Consider the following 19,012-nt stretch of genomic DNA (forward strand, 5'->3'; position numbering starts at 1 on the left):
AAAAATGGAAAGCGAAACTGAGCCCATGATTGTAATAGTAATAGGCAACCTCCGATTTTGGCTTTATTTGGTGGCATTGCCCTGCACATCTCCCGATACAATGTTGCCAACACGGCAGACCCCCAACTTAATTCGTCAGCTGCTCTAAAATCAATAAGTTTCAGCAGCCACCTCAAATGTACGACGTTTCATGACAAGTCCGGCATCAAATAACCTCCAATCATCTCAAGGATATATGCTCGAGCATATCGTATTCTTTCTACTTCAGTCGAATCATTCCCCGGCTCTAGGAATGTGTATCGTAACCAGTCCATCTCGATTCGACCTCCATAAATATTATCCAAAATCACACCCAAAAGATTGTAGCATATGGCTCCCCAATCAGCAGATTGAATGGACCTAGTAAGTGCGGACCCATCCACTGGCAATCCTAATTGTAACTGCACGTCCTTCAAAGTGATAGTACACTCTTCGCACGGAAGATGAAATGTGTGCGTCTCGGGTCTCCACCTCTCTATTAACGTGCTGATGATTTTCGAGTCCAACTTCCACCCTCGGCTTACAGTGGCCACGTGCCAAAAACCCGCTTTCCTCAAGTAATTTTCTATCAACAGTGATGAACGACCAGACATATTACGAATATAACATTGTAACACCCGATCTACAGACTGTTATAAAAAATTATAAAATGTAAATTAATTAAAATTACATAAATGAAAAAAATATTAAATAATATTCAAAAATTAAAATTTACCCTTACCATTTTCATTTGTTCGACGGAGATATGTTTATGATCGAGACGAATTAATTCCCCTGTCATTGCTTACACGATCAAATATTTTGAAATTATAAAAAAAAATAATACTAATTTAGAAAGAAAATTAAAGGAAATAATTAATTAAAGAGAGTTTTGAGAAATTTAAAGAGAAATTTGAGAGTTTTGAGAAATTTAGGGAGAAATTTAAGATTTTTTGCTAAAATTTGAAGAAATTTTGTGTGGAATAATAGGAGGGGTTTTATACTTTTTTTTTACCGTTGGACCCCCCCAACGGTCAAAAAAATTAGCCGTTAGGGACAAAAACACGGAGCAAAACGCTCCCCTAGGTGAGCGTTTTTGCCACGTTAGCAAAACGCGTCCACTTTAGCGCGTTTTGTGCTGACATGGAAAAAACACTCCCCTAAAGGAGCGATTTGCTGGAAATTTCACCCTAAAACGCTCCTACGTGGACGAATGGGTCCATATTCATTTCAAAAATGCAAGGCATTAAATCTCAACTTTAGCCAGTGAGTTTGTAATAATCAATTATCATTGAGAATAAGCAACACATGAGAATTCTTTAAATTAAATAATCTTTTGGTTCTTTAATAAATGTTTATATGAATTCTCAATTATTTTTTGCATCATATATAATCTAGGATAATCTAACCGGTCACGCCAAATAGTAAATGTATTTGTACCAATAAACTTCCGGTTTACTTTAACATATTTTTAGTTGTACAAATAATGTCAATATAAATTTTGACAATTGATAATTTTACCGCCATTCTTTTATTTTGAATCCACATATAAGCAATATTGTGACATTTACTCGAAAATGTCTACACCAATGCGAAGTCCATAATGTTATTAACTCAATAAAAAATATAATTTGCAAGCAATTATTTGCAACATTCACTTCAGAATATGTCAAAATCTTCAAATATTCAAATTAACATTAATAATCAAAATTGATTATACAATTTGTTATATTTAATACAAACATTCACTTCAAGGGATGTGCAAAAAATAAATTCAGAAATTAATGTAAGCATATATTATATTCCTTACCAATAAGATTATATAGATAACATTCACTTCAAGGAATGATTAATTAGTATGAATCATTGGTCATTTTGTTATAAGAATGAACAATTAGCAACATTTCAAATCATTCATCTTCTTTTCATCTATTTGTCAATAATGACAAGAGGTTTCATTTATAATTGTTATGTATTACTACATTCACTTGAGGAATGGAGCAGAATCAGTGGAACAAATATTTCATTATTTTGTTTGGCCTTAAGAAGGCATTAGATCAATCCAAAATACTTTTAAAGTCATTTTCATAAGAGTTTTTCATCATCAATTAACTAGAAAGAAATAACCAAGTCAAGCATGGAGTTTATTGCAAACCAAACGCACGGATAACACTGACATTTAAAATATCAAACCTGATATAATACTAGTGCCAACAAAAAGTTCATAAACCATTGCAGACATGTATGAAATTTACTTCAAAATCATACATCTCATGTTCACTAAAACTTTTTCATTTATAATTGCTCATATAATTTCTCTAAATACTTAACAAATATAAAGTATATAAACTACCTTTAACAACTTTATGAAAGTAACATGTTTCCTAGGGTTGTATAGTAAGAAAGTATAAGGTATTTATAAAATCAAATCACACGAGTTGTTTTAATGCTTCTTATCAAATAACAATTGATTAATACAAACGAGATTCATAGAAATGCAAACGGTCAAATTAATATAGTAATTCTCATTTTTAAGTTTATGAAAATGTTTTCAACCAAAATAATTCAAGAATTAAAAATGACAACAATTAAACTTGAAATTCAATATTAAAACCAACCCAAAAATCAATTTAGACATTCCTCAAAAATTGTCTTTAGAAGTACGCATGTATGAGTATTGAAAAACCTCAATTGTATAACCAAAATAATAAGAGACATTAAAGGCACATAATTTATATTCGAACTAAATCAAATTTGAACAATCATAAATTTCATAGGTTTATCAACACAAATTTACATAGTAATATATTTTAGCCAAAAATATTATTTAATTATAAAACCTACTATAGCGACATAAAAAGTCAATAAATATTCATTTTCATGGACAAATAAGATGTTTGAAACCATAAGTAACCCATGGGACCAAAACTTAAAATAAAATCATCTCAAATATTTAAACCATATAACAAATTAATTTAATATCTAAAGATGCTATTGTCGAAACCATTTTTTTGAAAAAAGGTCATCGACTTTTTATTTAAAAATGAAAATGGAGTCGCCACCAATCCTTTTTATTTAGGTGTGATCGGATCACCTCATAATTTAATCATTTTAAAAAAAGTTTAAATTTACTAAAACAATAATTTTTGGTCCACAAAATCTAGAAAACGGGTTCGGGAGTCGATTACGCACGAGAAAGGATTAGCACCCTCAATACGCCCAAAATTGGTACCTAGTTGATTAATTAATGTCTTAATGTCGAAAATTGAAAATTCGAAAAGAATTTAAAATACGATCTCTCTTTGTTAATGTTAAATTTTTAAAAAAAAACGCTTGAATAAATCGAAAAGAAAGTTAAAGACCCTCTCATCTCGAGGTAACAGAATGTCACGTCCCGTAAGTTAGGACACGACACTTGGAACCCTCGAGAATAAACTTGCCTTTAATTTTGATTAAAATTCCATGTATTTTGAAATTTAAAAGGATATTTTGCTATTTAGGTTTAACGAGAAAATTGAAACCCCGTAAGTTAGGGTACGATTTCTCGAATCTCCAAAACGCGAAATATTGCCTGATTTTAAAAATTTTCCCCTTTTTTTTGAATAATAGCGAGTACAATACTCGAATGAGGTGCATTTATTTTATTAGGAATAAAATAGAACGGTTTATTATGGGTATATAAAAATTAAACACGACTTTTGAAGTGATGAAATGAAATGGAATGATCATATAGAACATGGAATAACGATTTATGAATAAAATGTTACATTAATGAGTGACAATAATATGAAAACACGAATAAACAAATTACAGTATACATGATGGCAATAATCACATGAAGCATGTCACTTTAATATCAATATTAACAATCAAAGAAAATGAAACAAAATAATATATAGAACAATTTGAAGTAAATAGAATAAAATAATTTAAAGTAAATAATATGTAAAACAAATTAAAATAAATAATACACAAAGCAATTTAAAATAAATAACATATCAGACAATAAAAAGTTTAAAATAAATTATATGTAAAAAGAAGTTTCAAATAAATAATATACAAAATAGTTTACAAAATAAATGATGTATATATAAATAATTCAAAATAAATAATATATATAACAGCTTTTAAAAAATAATATATAAAAATGGATAATAGTTTGAAATAGTTTAAAATACATGACATGTGGAAACTTGAAATAAATAATAATAAAACAATTTAAAATAAATAATATAAGAAAAAGGTTTAAAATATAAATGAATAAAAAATTCGAAAATAAATTGAAATCAAACAGATTTGGGACTAAACTAGGACAAAAATGAAATCAAAGGTAAAAACTATAATAAAATAAACAAAGAAGGACCAAAATGAAAGGGTGCGAAAGGGCGGAGAGCCAAATGGGTAAATAAACCAATCCCTGGACACGTGTCTACTTTCCAGCGTGTCAGTGAGCCAAGGATCCGATTGAAAAACAAAAAAAATTCTGTGGTTAAATTAAATAAAAATAAAAACTAAATCAAAGGGACTAAATTAAAAGGGAGAGAAATGAGGAAGGGCTAGGGTTATAAATAACCCAAAAGGTGAAAACACGCTGATCCCCCTGGAACAGGTCGGGTCGCGTGCGGATAGGCCCTAAATGGCTTCGTTTTGGCGCTTGGGTCCCTAACCCAAAACGGCGCCGTTTTGCTTCTCTATTTAAATCAAATGTTTTCTAAAAACTTTATTTTTCTTCTTTCTCAAAAAAAAAACACTAAGATTCTCTCAACCTCTCTCACCCTCGAGCTCGGCCAGGATCCGACCATCACCATTGCACCACCATTGCACCTGACCACCGGTCACCAAGAAGCGGCGCCACCGTCTGCGGTGGCCGAAAAAAGCCAAAACTCCGATCCTTGTCCCTTCGACCCTCCTAAATCCAAATCCAGGTCCAAAATTCCTGAAATATTAACAAAAACACCCAAAAACGCAAGAAACCTTTCGGTTTCCAGCCACCTATCCTCGGAGGTGTCTTCCTCAACAGTCCATGGTGTTGAAAACTCAAACACCAGGTGAGTTTCTTCTCCCTTTTCCCTTTTTTTATTTTCGTATGTAAAAAATGAAAAAAGTAAAATAAAATAAAACAAAAACTTAAAACGAAAGTAGAAGTAAAAAAAAACCTTCAGCAATTTTTTTTATATTTCCTATTGATATTTGTCCAGAAAAATACAAAGTGAGTGTTTGTGGCTTTTATAGCCGGATTACAAACTGTTTGTCTCTATTTTTTTTTGTCATTTTGCTATTGTTTCTACTGTCTTGCGTGTTCTTGCTCTCTGCCACTGTTATTGCTGCCATTTTTGTTGTTTCTCTGCAAGTTAGGCGTGGCCAACAGAGGGAGGTCAGACCTCGGGACGAGGCGTGAGCGTTGCACCCGAGGAGGGGCGGCACACATTGGGCTAGGGTTTTTTTTTCTGAAAAGATGTTTAGGCTTCGGGCTTGTTGGGCCACTAGAGTTTTTTTGTAATTTGGGCCTGTTGGGTTTGTTGTAAATGGACTTGGTATTTGGACTTTTTATTCATTTGGTTTTATTTATTATTTGTATTTGGTCTTGGGCCCTGGCAAAATTGGATCATTACAGCTATTATTGAGAAAAAGTGTAAAAATAGATATCTAATTAAGTTAATGTACCTTTCTTGTTCAACGGAATCTTGATGATTCTATCAACAAGTAAGTAAATTTAAACTTCAATAGTAGACTTTGAATTCAATCAAAATTTATCAATAACAATCTTTGAGAATGGATCTTATTTCACAATTTCATATAGATAGCGATATCAAATCCTTCACCATCCTTAATAACATAAAAATAAAATAAGTTAATCAAAATAATTATAATTAATCATGAATTAGCTAAAAATAATCAAATATGGAATATTAAATAAAAGAAATTTCCTACAAAAACTTTGCATCTTGCCATCAAAGATCTTGGAAATCATGGAGAATAAATTTGATCATCAATAAAAGGAACTATCGCTTTGAGTAAGATCGCATCGATAACGTGTTATAAAATAAAGAGAGATAGAGAGAATAAAGAAAAAAGAAAATATGTGAAGCAATAGAGTGTATATTTTATTGATCAATGGGATGATTACAATGCTTCTTCAAAATCTCTATTTATAGGCATAAGAAGTATAAATGAAGTATAGATCTAATTCTAATGACTACTAGAATTTAAAGTACATCAAAACTTATCTTGATCTTGATGGATATCCACTTAATAAGATATTTATAACCTGTTCAAGCAAAGAAAATGGATTTTTGAATTAAAATTTCCTTTATTTGGGTTTGCGGGTTTTTTTTTTTAATTTGGGCATGGATTGAGTTTATTTTAAGTTTGGATTTATCATATATGGGTAAACTATAAAAATAGTCACTTATGTTTGTCTTGGATTACATTTTAGTCACTTATGTTTGAAACGTTACGTCTTAGTTACTTACGTTATCGTTTTGTTACGAAGTGGTCACTCTACCGTTAAACTCCGTTACCTCCCTAACGGCAATCCTACATGGCAGTCTAAATGGGTTTTAAATGTCAACTTAGATGTCCTATGTGGTAGTCCAAATTAAATCAATTTAATTAAAAACCTATTTTCATTTCAGCAACTGAACATCCAAATTGGCATTTGAAACTCATTTGGGCTGCCACGTAGGACTGTCGTTAGGGAGGTAACGGAGTTTAACGATAGAGTGGACACTTCATAACAAAATGATAACGTAAGTGACTAAAACGTAACATTTCAAACATGAGTGACTAAAATGTAATCTGAGGCAAACAAAAGTGACTATTTTTGTAGTTTACCCATAATATATTTGGTCGTGAATTTGGCTTTAAAATTTTAATAATTATAGATTTTGTCACACCGATAATGTAGGTGAAAGGAATTATTTTATGTTTAAAATTTATTTAATAATGAATATAGGGGATGACGATGAATTTATATTTTAAAATACTATTAAACACATGTTCAATCCTTAAATTTATAATTATTTTATTTAAAGATGATATAGAAATATAAAAAAGATAAAATTACTATGATAATAATATTAATTATAATTAAAAAATGAATATTTCTATAATTACATAACTGGAAGTATTAGATTAGATTAGATATATAAATAAGGTAACTATAAATTCAATTGTAAATTTTAAAATCAAATCGACCCTTTATTTGTGCTAACTTTAAAATTACCTAGCAGAAATGCATTTTTGGCTACAGTGTAAATACCTATTCAATACTTGTACCAATATTGTCCTGTCTGTTAACATCTGAGCATTGCTCAGTTGTGCTGGAACCTTCAAACACTTGGGTGGGTTTGGATGGACGATTGGGTGCGGTGCGGTGCGTTTAGTTTACTTTTTGTCTCACACTACAGTATCTAATTTCACCGCCACCGCTGTTTTTACACTAACCTCAGGTAAATGCACCACCCATATTGGTACAAGTATTGAATAGGTATTTGGTCAATCAAATACCACGTTTGAAGTGTTTGGTCAATCAAAATCAAGAAACACCTTACCCACAACACACAAACATATGAGCTCGCCTTCGATTGTTCCTAAGTACTCGTGTAAGAGACCCATCATGACTTCATAATAACACCTAGAGGATGAAGAAGCTCAAAAGAAGCCTATAAAAATACCTCCCAAGAGAGGAGGATCAATCTATTACAGCCCATATGCTTCATGGAATCATTTAACAAGCTTCAGATAAACCCAGAAAATGAAACCTATATTACATGAACAAAACAACTACATGTAAAGGAAACTGATACTCTTTATAACTCAAATCAAAGTCTGTTCTGTTTTGCTTCATGTCCTCATTTCTAACACAATTTTGTAGTATATTGAAGAAACGCAAAGGAAAAAAAAAAAAACAAAGATCAACTCTTGAGAGTCATAGTCTAACAGTTTTTGTGACCCAACCCAATCTGTAAACCACCAATTGTGGGTTTAACACAGGTAGAAAACCAATCAAAATTTCTTGCTGCAAACGATGCAATGCAAGCATGTAAGATAATGATGAAGAATAAATGAAGAATAAATGAAAAAACAATGTACAGCCTTGGTTTCCAAGCTTTGACACCTCCATCAAAACACACAAAAAGAACTCAATCGTCGGCTTTAACAAGACTATCTTCTATATGTCGTACGAGATCAACATCAATATCCCCATCCCCATCACCGTCACCATCTTCATCACCATTGTCCACGTCCAAGTCCTCAACTTTGGCCTCATTTTCCTTTCTGGCCTTTTCCTTACGAGTAACAACGAGTAGATGTTCGAGGGATTCCCTTGCCCGTTTTCTTGCAAGCGCCGCCTCCCTTACCTTCCTGTCAGCCTCGGCCCATGCTACGGTAACGGCCTTCCCCATGGAAGAGGAGGCAATCTTGGCAGCGCAGAGCAAAGCGAGAGCGAGCTTCTTGTCGATCTTGTTGTCCTTGAGAGGAAAGAAAGAGAAAGAAGAGTCCTTACAAGGTGTGCAGAGGTAAGAGGTGAGAATGGTGTCGCCTGCGCAGTGAGAATGGGTGAGGGAGCAGCAATTGGAGCAGTTGACACGTTTGGAAGGATGGGGTGGGGAGCCGCCGTAGAAGGTAAAACAAGCAGGGCAGAACGAGGAAGGGTGGAGGCGGAGGACACAGGCAGTGCAGAGGCGGCGGAGGATGCCTAAGTGGCGAACTTGGTGGATAAAGAAGGGAGAATGGCCACTGCAGTTGCTGCATTCTTTGGATGGTAATGGATTGTTGAGTTTGTTGACGGCGGCGGTGGGGAGGGCCATGCCAATATTGCCATTCCTAGTACTCAAACCAGTAGCCATGGTGATCGAGGACCCTCTTCTCTGCCCTGCCCTCCTCTGGTTTTAGTCTTATAATGTTTCGTCTTTTTTCTTTGTTAAAACTATATTTAGGGTTTATTGTGTTCTAAGACTCATTTTCTATTACTTACAAATATATACCAACTAAAAGTTCAACCATGCTGTCATTGACTTGGTTTAGGTTTAATAAAATTATTATAATTTATAGCCAATATTTAATAATATTTTCAGTTTTTTTTTTTAAAACCCTGCCCTATGACCTTAATCAAATTCGAAATCAAATCTCTAAAACTGTTCAAACTCAACCAACCTTTTATCATTTGTCATACACATTTTTCTGATTCTGTAGCAAAACTAAGGTTGTGTTTTCTTATTTAAATACCTTTAGTACTGCAGCCTCTAATGTCAGCACTCTATATATTGCTTACTCATTACACAAAGCAAGCAAGTTTACAACTTCTTTTGACTTCCTTCCATCATCAACATCCCCTACATTACAAGAAGCAGGTGCACCAAATGAAGAGCATTCCACTGTATCTCATCCAAATACCATCTTTCCACCATCAGAGTTTCTTTTAGCTTAGCATATCCATGGTTCACAAACTTAAACCAATCAATCTCTTCCTCAATATGCACCAACAAAAGATGATCAAGTTTATGGTATCATTTATTACCTTCCAATCAACAGAGGTATAAATAGCTAGTTTAACCAACCATTGGTTTCCCTACTGATCATTGACATGTTCAATGACCATAGCAGCCATTGCCCTCATCACTAATATAAACGCCGTCGCTTGCATGTACAGTATGTGATGCACTTGATCCTTAATGTGATCCCTATAAAACACCAACATATAAGAGGAATAATTGGTCGAATGGCGATATCAACACACTTTCAAGAAAGGAATAAAATTGATGGCTATTGCCATCCACAGAATTCTGCTAACAAATAAAAAATATTCCATCACATATGCTACAGAGCAATACGAGGGGACACAGATAGGTGAAAACTGCAGAATATCCGCCAACTGGCTCATGTAAACCCTACAAAAACTTGTAGGTTCTGGTGCAGCAGAGATATAATAAGCATGTGTTATACAAACAGTCGAACATTCTTCTCAAAGCTGCATGTAAAATTGCACATAAAAATGCTAAATACACAAGCCGTCTATTAAAAATAGGCTCTCTCCACAGAAACCAGTCTTAGATCAAATATGGAATGGAATGAAGCAATGCCACTATATTGATGTATTCAGTGATAACTGATGCAAGCTTTAAAGAACAGAACATGAATACTCAATGCGTACAGTTTACAACAATTTACAAGAGCTCTTTGCAAGTGGCCTTGTTGTGTCCAAGACCCTTGCACTTACTGCACTGGAGTTGTCGCTTCATTGCCTCCTGTGATCCAACTTTCTTTGTGGTAGGCCGACCTGGTGGACGACGTGTTGGTGGAGTTACAGTCATTGCGGCTTCCGAATAATCATTCTGCATAGCCCAGTCCGTATCTGGAATAGGCTTGACAGATTCTGCATAGGTTAATCTGTAGCTCTCAGTTGAAAAGTATCTTGAGCAATAATCATAAGGGCTTCGTCCAATGCAATTGATAACAGCAATAGCATGGCAGCATGGTAAACCAGTAAGTTGCCAACCTTTACAACTACAATCCCAACCATCCATGTCAACCACTTCAGTGAACTCACCTTGAACCTCAAATTTGCTACCAGTAGTCGGTTGCACTTGAAGGGCACTGACTTTCAAGCTCTCCTTTTCCAGCTTTTCCTCCATGGATGGAGTCAGCCTTGTTAACCACTGATCAGAATCGGTCCTACGGAAATAAATTAACTCCATAATCTCTCCCCGTATGACGTCAACCATCTGTATTATAGGTAATTCATCTGCATCTGATGCCCAGCTGTAAAAGAGTTCACCAAAGTTTGATTTCATATGGTTATATCTGGCACCCTGGAAAAGTGAATTTGCCCAATTCTGGGGCTCACTTTGCATGATCCAATTGTAAGCTTCCAGTGAAAGACTTTTGATGCCCTCAGTAATCTTATGAAACTCTTCAGGTCTAGGTGCAAAAGCTGCATGATAAAGGTCCTCAATCATGATACCTTTAACATCACGAGAAAACTGCCCTTTCAAGTCTCTAATGAGTTGCTCAGTTAAATAGTGCAGACAATAACCATGATAGGAATCCTTGAAAATTTCAGAGATTGACTCCCGCAAACCCTTCTGTCTGTCTGCAACAAATGTTAGAGGACAAGATGTTGACAGAGCTGATTTTAGTTGTGATAAAAACCAATGCCAATTATCATTGGTTTCTGCATCTACAAAAGCAAAAGCAACAGGAAATACAGAGTCATTTCCATCTGCAGCAGTTGCTGTCAACAATATGCCTTGATATTTGGACTTCAAGGGTATGCTATCAAGGAAAAGGAGAGGCCTGCATCCTTGTACGAAACCGCTCAAAGAGGCATGGAATGCGATAAAGAGGCGTTGGAAACTCGAGTCTTCCTTAGTGGTGAATGTAGCAAGACTGCCAGGATTGGTCTCCATTATCTTGTCACACAAAAATGGCAACTGACTATATGCATCCTTATATGAACCCTGAAGCTGCTCCTTGGCAATTTCTTTCCCACGCCAAGCCTGGCAGTAGTTCAGTTGTATTCCATATTCTTGTTTAATGTCATTTACAATGTCCTTGGGTTTGTAATCTGGAAAAATTTTCAACTTCTCCTTGATAATACCGGCTACCCAGCTTTGATGCCCAACTGTCACAGCAGACCCTCCGCAAGTATGTGTTGGATTCATCGTCTTGATACATATACTAAGCTGAGTGGCTGACAACCTTGATGCATGAATTCTCCAAGGGCAACCTTCAGCTTTGCACTTAACAGTCACACGATGGCTATCATTCTTTTTATACTTAAATGCAAACTGATGTGCAATGGCATATTTACGCAATGTCTCACGAAATTCATGAACACTACTGAATCTTTGCCCCACCCCTGTAATTGTATCCTGCCACTGCTCAGCAGCTTTAGCATGCTTCTCATAGGGAACAACAGAAAGAGGACGAACAGACAAAACCTCAGGTGGCAAATTAAAGTGCGCGTCAATATGGTTGGTGCCATCAATATCAAGAGGGGCACCAAGAGGAATATTGGGTTGAGTGGTATCATCCACAACATCTAGAGGTAACTCAAGTGGAGGCACTGCTTCAGACAAAGTTGTTCTACTTGACCTGTAAAAACACATTCTCAGAAATAAGTTAGTAAATCAAGAATTACATCTAAGCTTTAGCTTAGAAGTTAGAAATGAAGAGAACTACCTACTATCTGACATGTTAGAAACATCAGCAGCTCCATTTTCTTCCATTACGATATACACATCAGCAGTTATAGAATCCCCATGAAATTTAATCATCCGCTCTAAATCCTTGTCATTGGAGACAGTAATGAGAGTCTTTCTATTACCAGGGAGGAAGTATTTGATAGACATAGCACCAAAGCTACAATTAAACATTTCTGCTACTTCCATCTTGAAGTCACTGAACTTCATCTGATCATCAATGTCTATTGCATGAGCATCTCCACCTCTATACGACAATGAGCCATCATTTTCAGTCTCAAATTCACCTCCAGATTGACAAATTGCTATTATCTTCTTTGTAGCCATGACCTGCCAATCATTTCAGAAAAAAAATGCCCAGGACAGTCCGTAAAACCAATCAAGTAAAGCAAAACAAAAAGTTTAAATGATATAGTTATAAAATAAGAAATAATAGGAGAAAGGATAATCAATCACGTTGAATTCAGTGCTCAAATGCAGTAGATATTCTGGTGATATATTTGGCTAACTTTTTCACTTGTATTCCATTCCTAGCACTTCGAGTATCCCTATATATGGATTTGTAAAGGGTATAATTGAAAATTCCCAAGTCTAAAACATGGGAAGAGAAATCAGAAATGGGTGCTTTCACCCCAATTTTGAAATTTCAGGCTGAATTTTCTCCATAAACAAGCAGAGTGTGAGGTCGTGAATAAACAGTAATAGTATTGCAAAGAAAAAACAAAACAGAGGTTAAAAATCTAAAGTGGTAATTTAGCATTGAGGCTAAAAAAACCCTGCCATCTTGTATATTTTTTGTTGGTTTTAAGGAGCAGAAATGTATTTTTATGCATAAAAGGAATGAATAAACCCTAGTATACGTAATTATTGAGGAAAAAAAATTAGAGAGCGATTACCTTGAATAGTGAGGAATAGGATTCCCCAAATCCCCAATAACTAGGATTTTTCTGGGGGGTCTGGTAAATGTAATAATCAAATTTGAGAAACCCTTCTGTTTCTCTCGAACGGTACAGATAGACAAAAAAAAAAAAAAAGTCACCGGAGGTAGAGAGGGTAAGAACGTAAATTATGTATACCTACTTCCATTACATACCTAACATGGTCTAATTTTGTTTTCAGCCCCTGTACTTTTTATACATTTAAAATTTAGTCTCTTTACATTTAGTTGCAAGACTTCAATTTTTCTACTCTTTTTATTCAATAATTAAATTCTAATTGGTAAAAGAATCAAAAGAATATTGTTAAATTGGATTCCTTGGTATTTTTAAAATTCAAAAAAATTGTTCAATGGCCAATTTAATTTAATTTTAAATAATATATTTTAAATTATCTACCAGTTTATATCACGGACCGCGGATCAAAGTTCTTGACCATTGCGCATTGAACATCCCATGAAGGTCAACTGATTAAATTGAGCTCATTTGACTCACTTGAACTGGCCCGATTTGTGAAACATATAGAGAAGTCAACTTACTTGAAGTCTTAGTGGCGCAGTGAAACACTCCAGTAGAACTAGAGTTATCAGGGTAATTATTGTAAATTCTAATGAATAAAAATGTATAGAGTTTAAATATCTTAGGACTCAACTGTCGATATAATTTGATCTGTACCATTGGTTTTGAGGAAGCTCAATTATAAATAAAGGTATTCCCCTCATTTGTAATCACTCACTTATAAACTTTCAAAGTAATAGAATATTTTTGGAGAGCATTTAGTCAAACACTTGGTGTGCGTTATTTTTCCGATGCATTTATGTTCATTCGTGGCTTCTTTTGTTTTAAGTTTGCTTCTTCTTTGATTCGTTGCCTTAGAGATTTTTTGTGAGAATTCTAATTTTTTTCAAGACTAAGGCTAACTTAGACGGATTTGAATCCAATAAATCGCCTAAGGTCGCGTGGTTTGTCAGAATAACACTCGAATTTGTCGAGTTATTAAAAAATAAAATAAAAATTGTTTAACCATTTTAAATATAAAAATAAACCTCATATATAAAAAATAAGTTAAATAAAATTTTAAAATATCAAGATTTCTCAAATAAAGTATACTCTTTAGTATCTCCACAGGTTATAGTGAAAGTATGTTATTTTTCAATAAAATTTACTTTTTAGTCTCGATTACCTAAAAACTCGAATAAAAATGATATAAAATTTGTCTTATTCTCAATTTTCACCTCTAGAATTTCATTTGAATTAAAATATTATTGTTTCAAGCAAAAATAAAGGAACTATTAATTAAATGATGACAATTGGTAGGTAAGTACATATAATAATACATCATATTTAGCTTGAAAGATTGTTTATAAAATAATTGTTAGAATTGTAAAACAAGATTTAATATAAATTTTTATTAGCGCAAGATACCAATTAAACAAACAAATGAAAGAGAATCAAATATAAAATCTGGGCTAATAAATTAGGCTATTATAGAGATTTAATTGTACACGATTTAGCTCCTGATTTTCCCACTTTGATACTAATTTTTTTGTCCCAATTTAGTATCTAAAATATCAATCATTTTACAATTTGATACCTAAAGTATGCATCCATTAAATTTTTAGTCCATTTTTTAAAGATGATAAAAGAAACTTATAGTCAATCACAAAGCGCCACATGATATCTTTTTATAAAAATAAATATATTCTTTTATTAGATCTATATACACATTAAAAATAGAAATAAATATATAAAAATTTAGAAACATATATATGATATAGAAAAAAATAAAAATTATAAAAATAATTTTTTTTAAATACGGTATTTGAAAAGAAAGGGCAAAACACTAAAAAAGCTCATTTTTTAAAAAATTTATCGAAATGGGCCCGATAATAAATTAATTACCAGATTAGCCCAATTCCCCGAAAGCGCGTCCACGTCAGCGCGATATCAGGGGACGTGGCAGGAAAATGCTTCGTCGAGGAAGCGCTTTGCCTACGTGGCAGTAAGCGCGCCCTCAAGGACGTGTTTTCCTGCCACATAAGCGCTCCCTTAGGGACGCGTTTTGCCCGCGCGTGAACAGTAGCAACAGCTACTTTTTTTACCGTTGGTGACCCCCCAAAGGTAAAAAAAAAACTATAAAAACCCCCCTTTCATTTTTTTTCACAAATAAATCCTTTCTCTAATATTCTCTCTAATATTCTCTCAATTTCCTCTGAAATTTCTCTCAAATCCCTATTTAAAAGAGCTTTAATTTTTTAATTATTTTTAAAAAAATTTAAATTTTACTTTTTTGAATTTTTTTTAAATCATAAAAATTTGTACGAATTTAGAAATGGCCGGAGAATTGATTCGTCTTGATGACAAGCTCATATCCGTCGAACAAATGAAAATGGTAAGTGTTAAATTTAATTTTTAAATATTATTTAAGATTTTTTTATTTATGCAATTTTAAATAATTATTAATTTATTATTTGTTATAAAAGTCTGTAGATCGGATATTGCAATGCTATATTCGTAATATGCATGGTCCTCCATCACCGTTGGTAGAGAATTACCTAGCGGAAGCGGGTTTTTGGCACATGGCGACTGTAGCCTGGGATGCAAGTTGGACCCGAAACTTATCAGTGCGTTGATTGAGAGGTGGAGACCTGAGACGCACACATTCCATCTTCCATGTGGAGAGTGCACTATCACTTTGGAAGATGTGAATTTGCAATTGGGATTGCCAGTGGACAGGTACCCAGTCACCGAGTCTGTTCAATCTGGCGATTGGGGAGCGGTATGCTACGAGCTTTTGGGCGCTATTTCGGATAATATTAACAGAGGTCGGATCGAGATGGGCTGATTACGAGACACATTCTCGGATCCAGATGATGATTCAACCGAACTAGAAAGAATCTGATATGCTCGTGCATACATTCTTCAGATAATTGGAGGTTATCTGATGCCGGACTTGTCACGGAAGCTCATACATCTAAGATTGCTACTGAAACTCGTTGATTTTAGAGTAACTGGTGAATTGAGTTGGGGGTCTGCCGTTTTGGCCACATTGTATCGGGAGATGTGCGGGGCGACGCGACCAAGTAAAGCGAAAATTGGAGGTTGCCTGTCACTACTGCAGTCATGGGCACGGTTTCGCTTTTCATTTTTACATTCTCGAGTGGACCATCCATATACATTCCCACTCATAACGAGGTAAATTTTATATTAGATTTTACAATTATTACGTAGATTTAAAATATAATAGTATGCTAAAAATTTATTTAATTAGGTGGAATCATCCGGCAAGTTATATTGGATTACCTAGCTCTCTTGAAGATATACGGCTTCTATTAGACCAACAGTCGGAAGCACAAGTAAGTATTAAATAAAATTGATGTTTTCATCATGAGCTAGTCGATTGGTATTTAGTATTTAGTATTATGTATTATGTATATAACTAATATTTCCATCATGTTCATATAGTTTCAATGGACACCATACGAGGATCCAACAATTCGGGCAATAATTTCGGATGAGTACTTCCAAAATCCAAACGCTTGGCACGCGAAAGTCGTATTAGTCAACTATGCGACCGTGAAGATGCACCAGTCGGACAAAGTATTACGGCAATTTAGATCCCGACAACCGATTCCCGTGGCACTTGAGGTGTTGGATGACCATCACAAAATCGACCTACGTCAACTGCATACGGATTGGCTGAGATTCTGGTCATACTACATCCAAATGTGGGAAGATCGGTATGATTATATACCAACTCTAGAACCGATCATCGTTTCAGAGTTAGCGTGCGTGCCGGAATACATGTCATGGTTTAGGATCCATGGCAAGCCGTATTTACTGTTGGCAGAGGAGAGGCAGCGGCAATTACGTGTTCAAAGGGAACGACGTGGCCCTTTAAATCCAAGAAGAAGGGACGACGACACAAGCCCATCAACGAGGCCCAGACATTCACCCGGCTCATCATTAACGCCTATACAATCACCAAGCCTAACAACAGCACCGACACAGTCACCTGACCCAGCAGTTCAATCGACGATACCCACGGCACAACCTTTTCAGATGATGCCAGGTGCGTATCCTAGCCCTTTTATGTATCCTAACCCTTATATATGTTTCCTTTTTCGAGTCCTATGGCAGGTTGAAGTCCATGGCCCGGTTCATCTCCATTTTCCGTTACGCGGAGTAAACCGCCGATGTATAGGCCAGCGTTGCACGAGGGATCGCAAGAGGGGCCGTCGAGGAGCTCTTCTTTTTACCAATCCTCGTCACCGTATGGGTTTCAAACAGCTTCGTCGTTGGTGATGCAAACACCTCCACAGTCACTATTCTATCAAGGTGGCTCATCGTCCCAACACCAATAACCAGATACCCTATCGAAGGAACCAAAATCCTCACCGGAGCAACCACAACCCCCGCCGAAAGCTGGACAAAGGAGTAATCCAGTGCGTAACCGTCGACGGCCGCCATGTGGCACTGAATCTGGCGGGCACGAAGATTGATTTTTATTTTAATATATTTGTATAAACATTTTGAATAATTTGATATTATTTGATGTAATAAAATAGAAATTCTTCTATGTTATTTCATGTACTAAAATAGAAATTTACTTTTACATTTTTAATATAATAGAAATTCTTTTAAATAAGGCAATATGTTGAATAGATTTTCTTTTAAATAAGTCAATATTTCGAATATTTGTACCAATTTTCGATTTAAAAAAATATTAATAATACAAAGTTTTTTACAATAACGTATTGTAAACCCTAAATCCTAAACCCTAAATCATAAACCTTAAACATTAAACCCTAAACTTGTACCGAACTTGTACGATCACGTAACTGGTGTGGTAGGTCTGAAAACTCCAACGCATCATCTGCAGACAAATCGACATTATGCATGTGGGCTGGAGGTGAGTATGCCCTGAATTGTGGATCTTCTTCTTCATCTGAACCCCCTTCAACATCTTCAGGTTCGGTTGGAATAGGCTCCGGTTAAGAAAATATTCCAACTTCTACACCATCGGGCCCGGGCTCTCGAGGTGGATCCACATCAGAGTCATCTTCTAACCCACCATCATCTGCAACGTACGAGGTCTCCTCACCGGTGGACATCGTAAGAAGTACATCATCCCTTCTTCTGGGCGTTTCATAACGTCCCCAATTGGATGTAGATTGCCAACCAGTAGAAGTTGATGTCATTTCCCAGTATGTATTTCCAGCATCAAACATTGACCCACCGATGTGCATGTCCCATCCACCGACAGAGTGTCGTGCAGGGGTTGTGTATTCCACACCGCTACCAAACATGGGCTGCTCCGTGTTTCGTAACCCACTAACTAAGTGTCAGACAGGGGTCGCGTATACCTCTCGAACACCAGTCACAAGTGCATCATTTGGCGATGTAAATTGTACATATAACTCAATGTACGGTGCTCCACTAGCGAGATGAGTCTGCACCATTGCCTCCAAGCTACGAGCACCTTTTATGTCAAACGAGTCATATGTCACCGGATCAACAGAAGAACAAAATCGATACGTAATAGACAGAACTTTCATTGGCGTCGTTCCGAATATTTTACGCCTAATTCTTTTACGAAGTTCTGTCAAATCTATATTCTGGTTAAAAACCAGTCGCACTGTATTCTCCGATAAAAAAACAACACCGTTCTCGGTGTGGCAAACCTCACAATCATAGTAAATAACAACACTAATACGTTCACTCATCTTCAATTTCTATCCTTCTTAGCCTTTTTAATTTTTTTTTGCTGTAAGTAACTTATGCAATCTGAGGGAAAATTTTTCCTTATTTATAGCCTCAGGCCATGCGCCACTGTAGCAAAAGCGCGTCCAC

General features: G+C 35.2%; 3 protein-coding genes across 4 annotated transcripts; all 3 read right to left on the reverse strand.

Moving 5' to 3' along the window:
- Positions 1–188: 188 nt before the first annotated feature.
- Positions 189–632, reverse strand: LOC105781698 (protein MAINTENANCE OF MERISTEMS-like). The gene has a single exon (XM_012606212.1). The coding sequence runs from the start codon at positions 630–632 to the stop codon at positions 189–191; it is 444 nt and encodes a 147-aa protein (XP_012461666.1).
- A 7,431-nt stretch (positions 633–8,063) lies between these two features.
- Positions 8,064–9,834, reverse strand: LOC105783157 (uncharacterized). The gene has a single exon (XM_012608427.2). The coding sequence runs from the start codon at positions 8,868–8,870 to the stop codon at positions 8,163–8,165; it is 708 nt and encodes a 235-aa protein (XP_012463881.1). The 5' UTR covers positions 8,871–9,834; the 3' UTR covers positions 8,064–8,162.
- Positions 9,835–10,016: 182 nt separating this feature from the next.
- LOC105783155 (uncharacterized) lies at positions 10,017–13,251 on the reverse strand. Of its 2 annotated transcripts, none has more exons than XM_012608425.2 (3): positions 13,121–13,251; positions 12,205–12,554; positions 10,017–12,117 (listed from the first exon to the last, which is right to left on the reverse strand). In XM_012608425.2, exons 2-3 carry the CDS (start codon positions 12,549–12,551, stop codon positions 10,188–10,190), a joined length of 2,277 nt encoding a protein of 758 aa, XP_012463879.1. In that variant the 5' UTR covers positions 12,552–12,554; positions 13,121–13,251; the 3' UTR covers positions 10,017–10,187. The 2 variants fall into 2 exon arrangements, with proteins under 2 accessions (XP_012463879.1, XP_012463880.1); XM_012608426.2 differs by lacking the exon at positions 13,121–13,251 and adding an exon at positions 12,681–13,058.
- Positions 13,252–19,012: the final 5,761 nt, after the last annotated feature.

The sequence above is a fragment of the Gossypium raimondii genome, chromosome 13 (genome assembly GCF_025698545.1).
Source record: "Gossypium raimondii isolate GPD5lz chromosome 13, ASM2569854v1, whole genome shotgun sequence".
NCBI classification, from domain to species: domain Eukaryota; kingdom Viridiplantae; phylum Streptophyta; class Magnoliopsida; order Malvales; family Malvaceae; genus Gossypium; species Gossypium raimondii.

Bases quoted from the DNA above. Each gene is read 5' to 3' on its own strand.
- LOC105783157 (XM_012608427.2), bottom strand. From the start codon at position 8,870: ATGGCTACTGGTTTGAGTACTAGGAATGGCAATATTGGCATGGCCCTC.
- LOC105781698 (XM_012606212.1), bottom strand. From the start codon at position 632: ATGTCTGGTCGTTCATCACTGTTGATAGAAAATTACTTGAGGAAAGCG.
- LOC105783155 (XM_012608425.2), bottom strand. From the start codon at position 12,551: ATGGCTACAAAGAAGATAATAGCAATTTGTCAATCTGGAGGTGAATTT. The intron at 12,118-12,204 runs GTAGTTCTCTTC...GTGTTTTTACAG, and splicing joins TCTAACATGTCAGATAGTAG to GTCAAGTAGAACAACTTTGT.